Raw genomic sequence first — 19,171 nt, 5'->3', positions numbered from 1 at the left:
TCTAAAATAAAAAAAAAAAAGGAAGGGAGGTGGGAGTTGAGGGAATAATCAGTAAAAAAAGAAATTGTTTAAAAAAATTTATAATGTGACTTCCAAAATGTAAAAAATATGAAAAGAACTTTAATAATAGAATTGATATGGTAATGACCAAAACAAAGACTTTAGAGACATAAGAGTAGTGGCATTTAGAACAGAAAGAAAACATGATGTTTCCATCATGTTAAGAAATCTGGAAGATCAAATGGGGACTCCAATATGAAATTTAGCTAGGGTTCCAGAAGAAAGTATAGAAATTAGAGGAAAAGTCAACAAATATATAATAATAGGAAATGTCCTCTAGCAGAAGGAAAACAAAAGTCTACATATTGAGAGTTGACACAGTGGTGAACAAAGAGAATGAAAATACATCTATACCTAGAAACATCTGCATGAAATGTTGAAACATCGAGGCTAGAGATCCTAAAATTTTCAGAAAGGAAACAGGTCATGTACAAAGGAATAGAATTGGACTAACACTGGATGCTAGAAGACAACAGAAATATACTTCATTAGGAAAGATAATAAATTTAGATCCAGAAAGATAATAAATTTAGACCCAGAATTCTATAGTTAGCTAAACTGGCAATCAAATGGGAGGTAAGATAAAAATGTATTTCAACAAAATAAAGCTCCGAAATTTTACCTCTTACCTAACCTTTTTTTTTAGGAAGCTACTTAAGAATGTGCTCCAGCAAAATGAGGGTAAAACCTAAAAAAAGAGGTTGGCAAAATTAACACAGAAGTCCAATAAAAAGAAATCCCAAAAAACAAGCTGAACAAGCAGGTCTAAAAAGAAAATGGTTCAGATTTTCAAAGAGAGAGAGTTCTAAGGTCCCCAAGAAGAAAAATGGAATTAATTGCAAGTCATATATTTAAAAAAAAATGTGTGTTAGGGCACCTGGGTGGCTCAGTTGGTTGAGCATCTGACTGTTGATTTAGGCTTAGGTCATGATCTCAGGGTCCAGGGATCAAGCCCCACATTGGGCTCTGTGCTGAGTGTGGAGTCCACTTGAGATTCTCTCTCTCTCTCAAAAAAAATTTTTAAAAAAATGTATCTGCACATGTCGGTAATATGAGGAAGAAGGCACACATCAAGTCTCCCAACAAGGAAAGGAAAAGGTAGTTTCAAACCTCAAGACAAAAATCTATGCAAGAAAAGTACTGCAAATATATAATGCAAACTAAAATGCAGAATCTCTTTTTTAAGGATGATGTTTAAGATGATAAACTATTTTATCTTGACATAAGAACATTATCTTTTGAATAACAAGTGGGTGGTGACATTGAACCTGTAAGAAAAGATTACATTTTTAGCATGCTATTTGGCTCTACAATGAGCAATATTCACTTTCTAGTCGTTCTAATATAACTGCTCTTTATTTTTTTCTACATTTACACTCAACCTTCAGATAAAACGTGGACAACTAAAAAGATGGTGATAGAATATAAATTATTTCATATTGACAATGTAAAATTCAAGTTATATTTGAGAGAAGTTTAAATTAGAAGGTGGGATAAGAAGGTGGCTTGAGACAGGAATGTGAGCACTCTTCTCCTACCTAATATGGAATCAAGACATATTTCCAAAAGCTAATGGAATGTGAGATGGAGGAGGAAAAGTTCAAAGATTTATTAGCCCTGATAATAATAATATAACTTTCAAACATTAGGAGTGTAAGATGTAGGGAATAATGTAAATGAGCTAAATCTTCGTTTTTCAAATGATGATGTCTAAAGTGGATAAATCTAGAAAGAATTACTATGATCCCTTTATTTGGGATAAGAACTAAGAACTAAAAGAACCAAAAAGGAAAATGACTAAAATTGTATACTGCCAGGAGGTGGGAGGGATGAGGCAGGGATGATTGTTTTTCATTAATAAGACCCTGTAAGTACTACTTAGTTTTTGTAATACGTGCTATTTAATTTCCTTAATAGGAGTATAAAGTCATTAACATAACTCCCAGAAGAATTAATTCAAGGCTCAGGGGAGGGGGAAGGGAAGGTAGGAGAGAAGTCTATTATATAGACTTTAATATTGTGCCAGGTGGAATTCTAAACCTGGTGCATGTATCAGCACATTTAATCTGGGTAATAACCTTTGACGGGGGGTGCTATTATCATCTCCAGTTTGAAGATGAGGAACAGAAGCAGAGACTTGAAGTAAGAGCTTGCCCAGGGCTGTGTAACCAGTAACTGCTGCAGCTGGGATTCGAACTCAGGGATGCTGGCCCAGGGTCCTTGCTCTTCACCATTCTGCTCTATGCTGTTATAATTCCTGTGGGATTGTTTCCTCGCCTTTCCTTTTTTTTTTTTTTTTTTAAGATTTATTTAGTTAGTTTAGAGAGAAAAAGGGAGGGGCAGAGGGAGAGAGAGAATGCCAAGCTACTCCCCACTGAGCACAGAGCCCACTGCAGGGCTCAATCTCATGTCCTGAGATCATGACCTGAGCTGAAACCAAGAGTCCGATGCTTAACTGACTGAGCCACCCAGGCGCCCCTTCCTCGCCTTTCCTAATGAGAGGTCAGGAGCAATGAACATATGGAGGTAGAAGCAAACTATTTCATGGTAGCTTTGTGACACCTAAAATGACTAAAAGCAGAAATGTTAAGAATGGATACTTCCGGTGAGTGAGAGGGGGTGGGGAGGTGGAAGGCACGGGGAGGCAGAAAACTTTTGCTTACCTTCATGCTCAGTCTACCGCTTGACTTTTTTTAACCATAATCATCAATTTTGTGTTTTAAAGTTTGTGTTACCCAAAACTTAAAAATTTCAGTGGACTTTTATTTTAAAATCAGATAGGAGTGGGAAGACATTTATGAAAACTCATTTATGTTTCTTCTGTCTCCCAAGATCAGAGATAATTTGTATAAATGTGTGTGATTTATGCATACAAATGCACTCTTTGGAAATTGATTTAAACATTTTATTACTTTAAGTGTTTGTTTCATTTGAAGGGAAGTATATTAAAATTTTCTTGCCAATGCTTCTATCCAACTTAAAGCTCCAGACAAAGATTAGTCTTGTGACTGTAAAATGAAGCTGTGTGATCCCTGAGGCCAGGTCCTGAAATGCTATAGAGCTTCTGCTTATTCCCTTGGGACACTTGCATTCAGAGCCCTGAGCCCCCACGGAAGTGTCTGACTGCCCTGAGGCTGCTATCCTGTGAGGAAGCCTCGGCCACATGGAGAGGCGATGTGTAAGTTCCGTCAGTAGCCCCTGCCGAGATCCCAGTCCATGGCCAACAGGAGCCATCGGTCATGCAAGCGAGCCAACCTGCCAATGACTCCAGCCCCTATGACTATAGCCCCTGGCCTTTGCGTCTTTCTGGCTATAAAGTTAAATCCAGCAATTCTACACTTTTTGTTTTACACTGACATGACTCACAAAGTGAATTTTTATTATAAATCCCAAAAAGATATTAAAACAAATCTACTTTATAAGCAGAGTGATGTATGGCAAACACTCCTCGTGTGTAGACTATGAAATATTCATAAGGAATATATAAAATTCGTTATCATTTCTCATAACCTCATACACAGAGAATGGGGTTTTCGTCCATGTTGTGTGGGACTGGGAAGTGCCGGGCACTTCGTTTCTCATTATCTGGGCATCTGTCAGACTAACAGGTCATGGCAGGAGGGGACAGGGGTGTCAACCCCAGCTGCTCAGGGTAAAATCACCTAAGAATGGAAAATTCCAGTAGCCAAACCACAGCCCAGCTCAGCTGACTCACCATCTCTGAGGGTGGGACCCAAGCATGAGTGTTTCATACGGCTTCCAGATGGTTCCACCAAGCAGCCAAGGTTGAGAACCAGGCCTCCCTGAGTGTGATTCAGAAGTTCTGGGGTGAGCCCAGAAATCTGTATTTATCGAACAGACCCAGGTCATTCTTATGACCAGGTAAGTTGAATAATCACCTGTAAGGGGCTGACCATGTGGGCTCTGCAGGCCTGACACCTGGCTCAATCACTTTCAAACTGTGAGCCATGGGTAATTATGTAACCTCACTAAGCCTTAGTTGACTCATCTCTAAAATGGGAGTATTGAAAAACTGGAGGGAAAAAAGCATATAAGGTGTTTGGCATAGTGTTTGGTGCAGAAGAACCAATTTTAAGACATTGGCTATTATAAGCATGGGCTCCACTGCTGACCAAGGCCTCTTGGGAAACAGTCCTAATACTGGTCCCTGAAGGTTCCAAATTATTCAAAGAGACATTTTCTTGCCTACACATGAGATAGGATGCTCCAGATAAAGCCACAACTTGCAAGTACTGCACACATGCCCAAGATCCCTTTCACCTCCAAATTAGAGGATTTTCTCAGACATCGTTGAATGGATCCTTGCAAGTTGCTGAGGGTCAGGTGTGGGTAAATATTATCATTCCCGGTAGAGAACTGAAATGCGGAAGAGCTAGGCCATGCCCCGATCACAGGGCACCATAAGGGTGAAGCCGGGGAGAAGTCTCTGGAAAGTGGGGAGAATGAGAGACAGGGAGGAGGCTGTAGATGGAGGGGCGGGGCCCCATCCCCAGTCCTGGCAGACACCTGGAGACTACCCCTTGCCTCTGCTTTCTCTGCACGGCATGAACACGTCTCCCTACTTTTGTCCTTACAACACTGCACTTTGATGACTTTTCCGAGTCCAAGAACAGCAAAGGTACTAACTGCTCTCCACTTACATGGTCATCTGCAAGGTGAGAAAATTTACCTAACTACTTAGATAACCTCTCACCATGTTTTTGGTTAAGAACTATTTCTTGGCTCTTTGGGGAAGAGGTTTTGGTTGGCCGGCTGGTGTTACTGGCTGTCCCCCGCCACCCACCTCCCCACCACTCCATTCCCTCAGCTCTCTGCTTTATTGCCTAACGCAGAAGAAGCCAGAGTGTATTGATGTTACCACATTTTAATTCTCGGTTTCTTTAACTCGGGGAGAAAGTATCTTCCAAGCACTCATTAAAGAAATGTTCTTGTGTTCAATTTGCCCTGGCTTCAGAATCGATTCATGAACATCACCTGCTGTCCCTACCCTGAATCACAGAAATTGCTTAAAATAGATTGCCTGACAGATCAGCTGGAGCCAGATGAGCCACACAGACGTGGCAACCAGTATTTTTTTAGTATGAAAATATCACTGCACTGCATCCACTCAGGAGTAGGGGACAGGTGCTTCCTTCGCAACCTACAGCCCCCACAGGTGGTGGTCTCCCACATTTCCTTTGAACACATACTCCATTATAAGTCAGATTAACTCCTGATATTGTGGAAGTCCTATTTGTCAAACAGTGGGGATAAATCTTAATTTTTAAAGCACAGGCTCCATGTTGCCTCTCCTCAATAACTTGAGGAAGCCAGGGAAACATGGATCCTTCCAGGGATGAAAGGGACACGTCTAAATCCATACCCAAGCCTGTGGGCTGAAAAAAAGCTGGCTCTCCTGTTTTTCTGTCCTCTTTGTCTTGAGCATTTTAATATTCAGAGACTAGAGGGAAATGGTGTGTTTGTCCCCCATGATTCTACCACCGGCTTCTCTATGTGGCGGTATTATAGACACTAAACACTCATGTAATAAGTAATGTGTATAATTTTAGCCAGGGTCTTACTTCCAGAAGCCTAATTAAAATACTTGGTCATAGCTGTCTGATTTCTGAACTCACATGATATGTATTAATTTCCTTTTTCATCAACACTTCAAATGCAGAGAAGCCCCACAGCATTTGGGGGACCCTACTACCTCTGATGATGTGTCACAGATCAGGACACTGAGATGATCCCTTAAGCTTGAGATTGTCCTTCTAGGTTTCATAATCCATGAAATGAAGAAATATTTGTCTCCTATGTATATTTGGCTACTACTCCCAAATGGTATAAATTTAAAAATAAATTTAGCACCACTCTGATTTGGATTCTTTATACCATCTTTTCAGCAGACAGAGTAGGAGAGTGTACAAGGGAGCCGGAATTTCCCTGGCATGGTTCTACAAAGGGACTGGACAAGGGGTGATCCCCCAGCATCTTCAGCAGGCTTGGTGCTAGAAATGGACAAAGTAGGAAACACCATACGTAGAAGCTTTAGGGTGCTTCTAATTTGCAGCTACAGCTCAAACACATCCAGTTGCTCTTTAGTGCAAAGATCCAGCATTGTGTCCAGCCCCACTGCCCAGGGTGAAGGCCAAGAGCCACCCCACCAGCCTCCCGCTCATTACATTTCAGTTCTGCAGGTGTGACCCAGACTCGGAAATTCACTGTCCTCTGGGCCAGCACTTCTCACACTGTAACGTGCACATGGTCACGTCACCTGGGGGTCTTGTTAAAATGCAGATTCTGATTCAGCAGATCTAGACTGGGGCCCAAGAGTTGCACTTCTAACAAGCTGTTCCGGACCACACTTGGGGTAAATAGCAGGAGGTGTGCAGCAGGCTGTGGCGAGAGCATCTCTTCAGCCAGAGGACTGCCACCCATTCTGCATTTCCTGGGCTGAGGTAGGAGAATGAATGTTTGTGAGCCACTTCAGTTCTTCCTGGAAAATGATATAAATATAGACAGATTTCTCTCCACGATAATGGATGAAACAGAAAGCACACATAATTGAAATCATCAGAGAGCCCCAAATAGTGCTTTTGCCATTAGTTTCAAGCCCCTCCATCCGAGTGCTTAAATCAGCATACCCAGAAGGGACTGAGAGGCACCTCACCTCCTGCCACCTTACTGACAGAGGGGCAATTAAGTAAATGATGAAAAGCCAGGAACCGAGAACGAGTAGACCCTCAAGACTTCCTTTTCCAAAAACTAGATTAGAGGCGTCTGTGAACTTGAGTGAGAAAAAAAAATTACATCTTTACTTTTACTGACCAATTAGGTTTAACATTTCATTATTCATGAGGCACCAAAACAGCAGTAGCTACTCGTGACTTTGTCTCCAGCAGAAATACAAGATATTTTCATGCTACATTACAGCTATTGCAGATTATCTGGGATTGCTCTCCTTACTCATCAATACATTGAATGACTAACTCTTCTTACAATAAGGAAACTTCCTGGCTCTTGTTAATAAAGAAGCACATAGATCACTAATATCTCCATTTCTCCATGTTTTGATAACCAGATTTCAGTAAATCAGTTTCTTTGTCATTCTTTGTTATTTATATCTTTTACTACGCAGTTCTGAAAAGGGGTCCATAACGTATGAAGGCGTGCATCGCACAAAATGTTTAAGACCTCCCTCCCCCAGCACAATGTTGGGCTGTAAAGAAATGGCAGCCGGTGCATTCGGCATGGTCAACACTAGTTCAAATAATTCTTTTAGGTCAGGGATCACAAGTGCATATTCCTGTAGAGCCCAGGTATATAGGAAAATGAGTGAAGTGGTCCAGTCTAAAAGAAACAACAGCAGAGAAAAAGTTATATATGGCAGCTGACTCTTGCCTTTGGAGTTGGGGACAGTGGAGTTGAGGGGACTGTGGCAAGCTGAAGAATGTAGTCCTATCTAAAGAGGGCATGTCTGACGGCTCCACAGTGACATGAGAACACCCCCAGGTTGCCAGGTCTTCAGATTTTTCTGAGAGAAGCCAAAAGTCTTGGTGTTGTGGAAATCCTCCCCATCAGACACACAATATTGTAATGTATATCTTGGCAATGACTGCAATTAACAAGAAACAGAGGGGAAAAGATATGCTGAGCAGGCCAAACAACCAGAACAAAAGAGCAATCAATATCCAGCATGAGATAAATAGACAAGATAGAAAAAATTCGGCTTTCCCTTTGCCTTAAGAATATTTCAAAATCACTAAACCTCCAGTTTTGTACTTAAAGAAAGGAAAAATTGTTGTCTTAACCAACACCCAAAATTTTGTAAGGAGGGCTATCAGATTTAGCAAATAAAAATAGAGGGCACCCAGTTAAATTTCAATTTCAGATAAGCAAAAAATATATTTTTAATATATTCCCCAGGTGATATTTGAAGTCATACTTACATTTTTAAAAATTACTTATTGTTACCTGAAATCCGTATTTAACTGGGTGTCTTGTATCTTATCTGGCAACTTTACTTATAAGCCAACTCCCAGTGTGATGGAGTAGTTACTACTAAACTAATATGTAATATTGACAACCAGCACAGCAATTGCATTTTTCTTTTGGTCGGGTAGCATTTTTATTGGAGGACCACATGCATTCAGGAAAGTGCACATATCATCCCTACAGCTCAGTGACTTTTCACACCCAAGCACACGCAGTAACCAGTACCCTGATCCTGATCAAAAAAGAGAACGGTCCTGGCCTGCAGGAGCACCTCATGCCCTTTCAGGCTCTATCCCTGGCCCAAGGGGAATACCATTCCAGACTTAAAAGAGCATAGTTTGGGGTGTCTGGCTAGCTCAGTCAGTAGAGCATGCCACTCTTGATCTCTAGGGTGGTGAGTAGAGATTACTTAAAAATAAATAAATAAACTAAAATAAAATGGCATAAGTTAATATGCTCTGCTTTCAAACCTTCTGTAAATGGGATTGGGTTGTATTTTTAAGCTTACAAAACTGTGTATGTGTAGGGTGCCTGGATGGTTCAGTTGGTTGAGCGTCTAACTTCAGTTCAGGTCATGATCTTGGGGTCCTGAGATTGGACCCCATGTCGGGCTCTGCGATCAGCCCAGAGTCTGCTTCTCCCTTGCCTCTGACCATCCTCCCACTGGTGTTCTCTCACTCTCTCTCTCTCAAATAAGTAAATAAAATATTAAAAAAAACCGTGTGTGTGTGTGCATGTGTGAGAGAGAATGCTTACTCTGATTATTGGATTATTGTGTATCAATCTATGTTTTGGGGTACAGAAGACACTGCTGGTGCTCTGCCCATGATCCCTTGCCCTTGCCATTTCAGTTCCCACCAGCCTGACTTCCAACTACCAATACCTGCATTTCTCTTTCTGAAGGCTCTCCTTGGTCACTGCCCCTGGGCAGGGAGTGCCAAGCATTAGCAGTCCTGGGTACAGCCCTCAACCAGTGACTGATGGGAGTGAGTGGATAAATACCCCAGCTCTCTCTTCCCTTGGGTGAGACAGTGGAGGAGGCGCATTCTCCCTGGTCTCACAGAACTCCCCATCAGGAATCAGGATTGTACCTCAGTTGCATCTGCTGTAACTTGCTTCTTGTCTTCCTTCCATCACCTGCCTCACTTCCCCCAGACCCCAGCACTGTTTCCTAGAACCACCTCCCACATAACCTTGGTGCACTCAAGTCCTTGCCTTGGGCTCTATTTCTGGGTGGAGCCAAGCTCACACATCCAGTGACATGAAATTACCCTCAGTACCCTGCATTTATTCAACCAACTCGTACCTGGTGCTGGTACCTAGTGCGGCCAGATACAGTGGTGAGTGCGGACTCCACACCTTGTCTTAGCATGGGCAGAGGGCTCCAGCAGCACAGCAGGCCACAGTCCTGTGGCCACAAATCCGGGATTTCTTCCCTAAGGCAGAGCTAGCCGACTCCTTGTGAATTCTGCTGTGTGTAAGCACAGTCAGAGCTACCATATTTTGAAGGCCTACCAGGCAATAACTTGTATTTAATGTGAAAACAACTGCAGGTAACATTTTGGATAATTGAGAAGGCACTCCAGAGTCCTGGGTGCTCCAGGTCATGATGAGCATCCATGGTTATTGTTCAGTACAATGAATGAAGAACGAGCGTTCAAGAGATTACCGTCTGTCTGCACTGTCCTGATGCGGCCTCATTTTTATTTAAATATATCTCCAATAGCAGCTTGTTTACTTGTCATTTGCTTTCCCCACATACATCTCAAAATGAGATTTCTTAGGAAAAAAAATAAAATTAAACATACAAATGTTTGCAAAGATTAATAAGCAAAGGTTCACTGTATTTTGCAGAAGCATGGTCTTTGTACATGGCCTCATTGTTACGGTCCATTTCTGACAATAAACCAGAATGCAGGAGACTTTTATATAAAAGGGTTTTTTTCCCGGGATCGAAGGATTTAAAAAGTGTACTTGAATAATGCACAGACAGCAGCGCCAAGCCTTCCCCATGGGAGGAAGACCCAGGTCAGGCCCTCACCGGTTCTCAGCACCACTGGGTGTGCTCAGACTGGGTGGGGAATGCCCCAGAGCCCCATTCTTGCTCCACATCGTGTGGTTGCCTTTCCTGAGATAAGAATTGGCGGTAGAAATTGTGTCAGCTCAAAAGCTTGGAACAAAACTCATGTTATGATTTTTCAAATCCCTTTTCCGTGAAATCTGTGTGAAATAACAGTATTTCTGAGACGATAGTTGTATGTTTTATGTCATGTAACTATTATGCTGTTCTGACTGCTTCAATAGTTTTTCAAAAAGGCAAAGCGCTTACAAGTCGAGGATATTTGTGCCTTTTAAAATGTGTCTGCAATGTCAGATTCTGCTGTTCATCGAGAAAAATCATCATATGTATTACATTATATATATTTACACTATATATTTGTGTATATGCTATGTGTGTATATTATCATATATATAAATAGCTGTATATAGATTTGCAGTATAAATCCAGGAATATACAGAAAACATACCATTTTATCATAAACAATTACTTTTAACCTCCTAGAAGGAGCCAGAATTCCAGAAGATTATCAGTCAACATTTGAATAAAGGAGAATGTGTTTTTCCTCTGTTTTAGAAGGGTGGTTTTTTTTTTTCTTTTGGCATCATGCCACTCTGAAACCAAATGAAATCATAAAAAGGAAACTAAAGCTGCATATTTAATAGAAAAAGTGTAAAATGCACTCTAGAAATAGAAAAGATGATCAAGAAATATCAAGATGAAATTTCAGTTGGGAGGGATTCCTAGAGCTAGGTGGGAAATAGAGTGTCTGCCTTTAATTTACAGGGGGAGTTTGCCAGCAATGGCCTTCTGTAATCTGCACCATCTGCATTATTGATTAATGAGGTCAAGGGCAGAATTACTCACTGTTGGTTTCCTCCCAGGAGCCCTGTTCTGGTCTCTTCGCCAGAGTGACTTCTCGGTCTTCCTTGCAGCCAATTTGCAAAGTGCTAAGGAGGTACTGTCCTCCCATAAGTGCCCCCCCCACCGAGTTGGGTGACACCTGCCAACAGATGACAAAGAGGCTCCCATTTTGATGAAGAGGTGCTAATAAATGTGTTCACGACCAGAGTCTGATGGTTGCTGGCCTCCATCTAGAGATAAAACACCCTTCACTGAGAAGCAAAGGGAACCACTTAGACCCCATGCACCCCAATTTGTGGAAAAGTGAAACATTCAATCACCAAACAATGAGCTGTATTGGTATTTGTTTGTTTGCTTTAACTAAACTAGCTAGAGTAGTTTCCAGTTTATTTCGAGGACTCTCTCCCTCCTGGAATACATCCATACCGTATCCATATCTGTGGTCCTTATGGTAACACCTTTCTGCTTGGATTACTTGGCCTGAATCTCTTTAAAGCAGTATATATTTTAAATTGAGCTGTGGTCACTGCTTTTTTTGTCTCTCACCTGCAATTTTTCCCTCCTTTGTCTACCGTCTCCAAAGTCAAAGAGAAAAGATGATCTCTGTGGGAGGCAATCACAAATGGGTGTCTGCTTTTCACCCCTGCCTGCAGTGAGGCATCGTGCCATGGTGTGAGGAGACAGGGGCTTGAGACCCCGGTTTCCTCCTGGTTGAGATCCCAACCCTTCCCACCAGATTGCTGGTCAGCAAGCGTGACAGTGCCCACCTTATTTGGTCACTATAGGATTGAATGAGATAACCCTTCCTGATCCCTGGATTTGCAGAAAGTGTCATGTAAATATTTGCTGTTGTGATGAGTGGCGGTCACAGAAGCGTAAGGTAGAGGTAGACAGGAGGTCATGGTCAGAGCTCCTCAGTGGTGCTTTAATTCCTTCTAGAGTGTGGAAAGTAATTATTCTCTGGTTTGTCTCCTTCTTACTTATCTTCCAGTTCATTGCTTCTATAGAAAAAAGTTGGTTTTGCTCAAGTGTGGGCTCTGAATCTAAAGCTAAATTTGATGATGGTCCAGCAACTGAAAGCTATTCTGGAGGATAAAATAATCACTACTCATCCAGAGTTGGCATGTAGGCTTAATGCAAGGTGTATTTCTTGCAGCAGTAAATCTAAGTGGATAATTTGTATTATACTTTCTTATTTTTTAATTTAATTATACTTTAATTAATTTTTAATATGCACAGAGCTTAAAGAGGCAACCAGTTCTAAAAAGCTTATTATGAAAGACAGCTCTCTACCAGTCCACCAGCACCGTTTCCCATTCTTTTGACACAATTGTGTTTTTTAAATGACGTATAGTTGATGCACGATGTTACGTTAGTTTCAGGTGTCCAGCATCAGGATTGGTGGGGCATGTCCTCCAGTAGCTTTTTGAGAAAGGATACATAGGAAGTAAAGGTTTTGAGACAGTTACACTTTTATTTTTATTCTTCTCTCACTCTTAATGAATAGTTTGGTTGGGCACAGAATTTCAGGCTGAAATCATTTTCCTCTCTAATTTTGAAGGTGTCTCTCCATTGTCTTCTAGTTTCCAGCACTTTTGTTCAGAAGTGAAATGTCATTCTGGTTTTGATCCTTTGTATGTAATCCCATTTCTCTCTTTCTGGTCGTTTCTAAGACCTTTTTCTCTGTGCCAGTATTCTGAAAATTCATAATGATATGCTTCAGTGTATATATATATATATATTTTTTTTTTTTTTTGGTCCATTGTGCTGAACACTCAGGAGGCTGTTTTACTCAGAAAATGCACATCCTTAACTTCTGGGAATTTTTTAAAAATTATTTATTCAATTATTTTCTCTTTCCTGTTTGCTGGAACTTCTGTCTATAAGTGCCAGGTTTCCTGTTTCTGTTAAGGTGAGGGAGGTACAGTCACTGGTCTGCTTGAAGTGAGGGAGATAATTTGTGGATTACATTTTCAAATACTGTTTCAGTGATCCTGTCTTCAGACCCTCCTTCACCCCCACTTCTAGAGCTTTGCCCACTGCCAGCTGAGTGGACCACTGTTCTGCTTTCCAGCATCTGGGATGCCTGGGTGGTTCAGCTGGTTATGCGTCTGCCTTCGGCTCAGATCATGATCCCAGGGTCCTGGGATCAAGTCCCATGTCAGGCTCCTTGCTCAGCAGGGAGTCTGCTTCTCCCTCTGCAGGCCGCTCCCCCTGCTTGTGCTCGCTCATGCCCACGCTCTCTCTCCCTCTCTGACAAATAAATAAATAAGATCTTTGATCAGCTCATACATTCTCTTTTCCTTGGGGGTTTATGCCTTGTTAAAAAAAAAAGAACCCCTTTACTATTATCTTGTTCTGGTATAACAAGAAAGAGCAAAGGTCATGGTATGTTTCTAGTCTGTTATGTTTAACCAAAAGCCCAAGTGATTTTTTTAAGGAAATTCAGAATTGATGTTTGCCACATGTTTTAAGTCCATTTTCCTAATCATCAGACACTGAATAAATATTCACAACCTTTTATGACCTGCTGGAAAATGGACAGTTCCAGTCCAATGTAAGCTATTCCATAGATAACCACGGATTCTAAGAGCATACAGTACAAGGAGAGAGAATGATAAGAGGGCAAAGAATACATTCGTTGTGGGGTGCCTGGGTGGCTCAGTCATTAAGCGTCTGCCTTCGGCTCAGGTCATGAGCCCAGCGTCCTGGGATCGAGCCCTGCATCGGGCTCCCTGCTCGGCAGGAAACCTGCTTCTCCCTCACCCTCTGTTTGCCTCTCTGCCTACTTGTGCTCTCCCTCTCTCTCTCTTTGTCAAATAAATAAATAAATAAAATCTTTAAAAAATAATAGTAATACATTCGTTCTAAAGTGATTTCTGTGGCATAAGCTCTCTTCTTGACAACCCCATCATCCATAACTTAGATCTGCAAATACAAGACCTAATAAGGCAAAATCAGCAACAGAAAAATACCTAAGTGTCCCTATAACAAGTGGAAGAATGTGTTCATAGAAGGAGACCTCATTACTCATTTATGGTTCTATTTAAGTCCTATCTTTCATGTTATTTGAATCCAGAAAGCCTTTTCTGGTTTGACTTTGCCTGATCTTTTCTTTATAGACGGACACAGTCATCAGGGAGAAAAAGGCTCCAAATGTTGTCTTGTCCCCAAATCCCTTTTTCCTATTGTCTCTGGTGCAGCATGTGGCTGTCATTGGCCCAGCCGACAGCTGACATTTGCTGTGTCCTTCACTTATGAGGCCAAGGGCAAAGGCAACTAGACAGGTCCTGTGGCCGAGGGGTGGTTGACACTTGTCTTGGGAGGCGGGAGGGAGTTGTGGGTGACAGCCAGGAAGCACTTCTGACCCTGTTCTGCAGACTCTTTCACCCTTCTTTTTGAGAGTCTGCCAAAATGGACCCACTCCACAAAGCAAAGAAAAAATAGCAGGTATCCCTCAAAAGGAGATTTGGGAGGGCTTACCAAGGAGAAATGACTTTTCCTCCAGAACAGGGATCTTAACCTGGCGCCTGCAGCTCCCCGCTTGCCAGCTGCCTTTCCTCCCCATGCCCCAACCCTGCTCGTTGCCCTCCTTTGTCTCACCCAGGGGCCTCCTTCTCCTGCAGGAAGTCTGGACACAGCAGGCCAGGGCTGTCATAGCCTCCGGCCGTGTGCCTCCTGGCCTCATCATAGCAGAGCCATCATATCCTTAAAGGGACATTGCCCAACTGCTAAGAATAACATTTTCTCCAGATAAATATGCAAATCAATATTTTAAAAATTCTGACGAAACAAGGAGCCAGTTGCCGACAAGGACAGCCATGTAATAGAGGGGAGAGAAGGGGGCAGCAGACTGGGCTTGTCCCAGCCCCTTGTGAAGGGCAGCGGCTGCCCAGCCCTGGGGCTCATTCCATGAGCCTGAGCTGCAGCAGACATGAGAGCCTTGACAAGGACACAGGGTAGGTCGCTCCTCCATCCCCTTGGCATGAGGGATGCTAAGGCTGGTAGGTTCCTGGGAGACACAGGTCTTTGATTCCACTTTGCTGAGCCTTCCTCGTGCTGCCCAACAGCCTGGGACATGTCCACCCGAACTTCTATCCCTCCTTCATAGGGGTCAGACCCAAGGTGCAGTTGGGTGGCACTCCTACCTTCCCCCCTGGCTCCCTCCCCATTTCCTCTCATGAGTGTCTTCCCCTCACAAAACCGTTGCAGGTTTAATCCCATCTTGGAATCTGCCTTTCTCAGAAGATCCGGACTAATATGCCCAAAGACCTTCAGTAAATTCATATTGGCGGGCAGATTGACCGGGACCAGCACAGGAGACAGAAATACTAAGTTGTGTTCTCGGTTTATCATTGGCCAGAGCCACCAGGAGCCATGCTTTCTCCTTTGCACCATCAAATATCCTGTTTCTCACTGTCTTTTGCCCTTTTCCTTCAGGTTGTGGCTCTTTCCTCCTGGTGCCTGCTGAGGGATTCGATCTACTACACGCTGTCTGTGGTGGCGCTCATCGTGGTAAGTGTGTGACGCACCCCTCCCTTGAGTCCCCTTGCCATTTGACTCTTAACTCCTCCTTCTCACCCCTCGGGATTATGTGCAGCTTCTCTGCATGGAGCAAGTTCAAGGTCTCTGGTGACGAATGAGAGAACGGATATCTATGCACGGAGGTGGCTTCTCTTCCAGCTGCTTTGATCACCCAGAACCCCAGAGTGATAGTTTGGTGCTCAGAACAGGAGGGTTGACTCTGGTTAGCTGGTTCCATGAGAGTCATCTGCTGTTTTCCTGTGACCCCCTGACCATTCCCTCGCACTTTCTCACAGGCTCCTCTGGAACTCTCTTCAGCATCAGTGTCCCTGGGTTTGGACCTTACTTCCCCCTCTCCACATGCTCTCCCAGGACAGCGCCCATGGCCATTACCACCTTTGTGGTGGACACATCCACACTGTATTCTTGGCAATGACATCCCCCTGAGCTCCAGTCACAGAGAAGCCCCTCTCTACTGGACATCTTCCTATCCCAAACTCAGTGTGTCTCTAAACTTACTGTGACTTCCCCAAGACTGGACCCTCTTTCTGTATTTCAACCGCCATTTCTCTCCTAGCCACCCAACCTGCGGATGATATTAAGTTGACCTTTCCCCCAATTCCACTGTCCCAATTTGGCTTCATTGTAGATTTTCATCTTGTAAAAATCTCCCCAGTGTGTCCCTTCATAGCCCATTTTAGTTGAGGCTTTTTATGTCTTTGGCCTGAGCTGACAGTCTGTCGTGGGTCAGTATGACGATGAGAAGCATTGCTGCCACCCATCCCCCCCCCCTTCTACCCCCAGGTGAGTCCTCAGAGTTGTCCAAGTGGTAGCTCTACAAAGAACATGCTTGTGGCTCCATGTCACCTGTGGGGATGATTCCAAACCCCTCAGCTTGGCAAGCCGAATCATCCAGGAGAAGGGTGGTGAATCGGAAAGACACTGAAATGGGAGTTAGGACATCTGACTCCTAATCATGGCCCCCTCCCTTCTGGCTAGCTCTAATGACCTTGGAAAAATCAGTCTCCTCAAGTCATGGTTTTCTCACCTACAAAACAGGAATAGATCCACTAAAGTGTTTACTCCCCTATTTACCAAGTACTTGCCTGTTGGTTATTTAATTGTCAATATCTATACAAATAAGTTGAAAGTGATGTTTAATACAAGACTTTCTACAAGGAACCCATAGATACTTCAGCCAACAGCAGTTCCTGGCAGTGAAGATCTTGGGTGTACAACCACAGTCCCCTCATTCCAGGGGCCATTGATAATCAGAAGGGTCAAGACCTGCCCAAGCAGCAGAGCATTCAGATCCACCATGTTGGAACTGAAGACATGCCTCCTCTGTCGAACTTCTGGTTGGTAGACTTAAGAGCACGCCTGGATTCTATGTTCTCATTCTCAATTACTACCTGTAGGTATGGTAATGGGTAAGGTATGATCACCCCAAATCTAGAAGACTCTTCTGTTCACAAAGAATTCTCAAACACTTGTTGCAGCGAGCTTTGTTCTGTGACGTGGGAGCCCACGTTGATCACATGCACCCTCTGCTCTCCTGCCTTTGGGGTAATTTAGGATGGCTTTGGAAGTTACTGTTTCAAAAGGCATGGCTTAGGGATGGCATAAATGGATGCAACTCTCTGTTTTGCTGAATTCTGGAATGAGATGACCATTCCCAGAAAGAAGAGGTGATGAGGTGGAAGGCAGAGATCTCCCCGGAGCATGGACTCAGCATGTCCACTCCCAACAGTGAATTGCCCACACTGGTTTCTTTCTCTGTTTTCAGCACAGATGCCTCTTGGACTCTGTGTGAAATAACTTGTCTTGGGTCGGATTTATCTGAATATGCCCAGGATTTTAAAAAAAATGTAATTGTTGCTAATAATGTGTGAGGAAGTAAAGAGTTGTGTTTCTTTGGGCTGCAGGTGATGCTCACCCAAGTGGGGTCTTAGGCAAAGCTGTCCTCTGCCCCGTGTGTGGCCCGTGAATCACAGAGCTGAGCCAGCCAGACACCCAGGCTGCCACAGCTCTGTATTTCCCTCAGATGGCAACAAGATGCAAAAGCCAGTGACTCTTTGCTGTTACTTGCAGATTTGGACTGTGTATTTACAGCCTAGCTGTGAAGGCTGGAGTTTTCTGATTTTGAGAAAAATTACATTTCTCCACTGTTAGGAAGTAATGGCAGAGATAAAGCTTGAGTCCTCAGGGTTTGGTCTTGGGTCTTCTTATTTTTACCCATGTTCCGCCAACTTCTGTACGCCCTGGAAACACCCAGCATGCTTATCTAAAAAGTGCAACCCAGAGATCTTAATCCAGTAAGTTCTGGGGTAGGATGCACGAAGTTCCACTTTGGCCAGATCTGCCCTGCCCCTCAGGGGATTCCGATGCACCACACTCACTTCCAGAAACTCAACTGCAAATACAGTTGTACACCATTTCCTTGGGATAGTCACCTGCTGTGTGGTGATGATCGCTTCTGGAGGAAATGTTGAGATTCTCCAACACAAGGCATCATGGCAGCTTGTTTGTCTGGATTGCTGACTGCTATTCATTCTCAGGGTCATTTTCACATGATACCTGAAACCGGGGTGAGGAGTAGAACAGTGTTCCACACAGAAGCACAACATTTAGCAAAGTGCATTTTTCAACGTCCCCAGATCTCAGCATCCCCAGGCTGCTGCTTGTTTTTGTCAGGGTGTTCTATTCTTCTCCTTCTGCATTTTCCCCAAATGTTAAGAAAATCACTTTTCTTCTGGCCTTCCTTATAGAATATTAGGCTTCTTTAATAGGACCCTGCAGTGGGCACTTAAAATTCCTGTATTTAAACACTTTCTTCCTATCCACAAATAATTACTAACCATCCGTACAATTTATTTTAACTATTAGGGTTTTTTTTTTTTTTTACCCTTTTGCCCTTTTTATGGTTCTGAAATGTTTAGAAGACAGAATTGCCAGTCTCCAGAGGTGATGCAGTAAAGAGCTCATTCACCTAGAGGGCAAGTCCGGACTAAGTGGGTGCATGAGAAGCACCTAAGTGGGACCAGATGTTGCTTCTTTGTATATCCCTGTGAGAGCCCCTACAGCCCCTTCAACCCCATGCAGAGGAGCCCCAAGAATGAACCATGGGGCCGGGGGACCCAGAGAACAGGGGAGAGAGCTATGGGAGGGATGCTTATACTGCTGGGCCAGGAGAGTGCGGACAGTCGCAATTACCTGGGTCTGAAGCAGGTTTGAGCTGGAGAAGACCGGAGGGCAAACACACACTGAAAACAACAGAGCTTAAGACTGTTAACTTAGAGACAAGAGACTTGTTCCCTTGGGCATTTGGGTTTTACCTACCTTGGCTCTGTTCTATTTTCTGGTGGGTTTGGTGTTATCTTTCAGGGAGAAAGCAGAAGAAATTAGGAACGTGTTACTGTCAAAAGCAGTTATGATATCAAAAACATGCAGTGTGTGTCTCTCTGCCCTGCCTGCCCCATCAGGCGTCCCCCCTTTAGCCCTGGTGACATCCTGTACAGCGAAGCCTCAGGCCCTGGGGAAGCTGGACGAGGCCCAGCAGACTCACCCCATGACTGGAGTCTCTCTCTGCAAGACAAGTGTCACATTTTAGGTCCTGAAAGCATTCTGGGTTCTTTGCGGGATGTCCTTGTGTGCATCTATCCAGCA

The 19,171-nt window shown here is 43.4% G+C and overlaps 1 protein-coding gene across 5 annotated transcripts in view; it reads left to right on the top strand.

The window, feature by feature from the left end:
- The window catches only part of SLC24A3 (solute carrier family 24 member 3), a 477,466-nt gene that overhangs the window by 402,631 nt on the left and 55,664 nt on the right, over window positions 1-19,171 (top strand). For all 5 annotated transcript variants that reach the window (XR_015768980.1, XR_015768979.1, XM_088026689.1 and 2 more), the window contains one exon: window positions 15,422-15,496. Coding sequence is in view for 3 of the 5 variants with exons in the window: in XM_088026689.1 (XP_087882815.1) it covers window positions 15,422-15,496 (75 nt within the window). In the remaining 2 variants the exon portion in view is untranslated. The remainder of the gene's footprint in view (window positions 1-15,421; window positions 15,497-19,171) is intronic.

This window comes from Eumetopias jubatus, unplaced genomic scaffold (assembly GCF_037043125.1).
Source record: "Eumetopias jubatus isolate StellerSeaLion01/CBP00866 unplaced genomic scaffold, mEumJub1_p1.0 scaffold_9, whole genome shotgun sequence".
Classification (NCBI taxonomy): Eukaryota; Metazoa; Chordata; class Mammalia; order Carnivora; family Otariidae; genus Eumetopias; species Eumetopias jubatus.
Note: the sequence above shows the minus strand (reverse complement) of the source record. Positions and strands in the feature narration are given on the sequence as shown.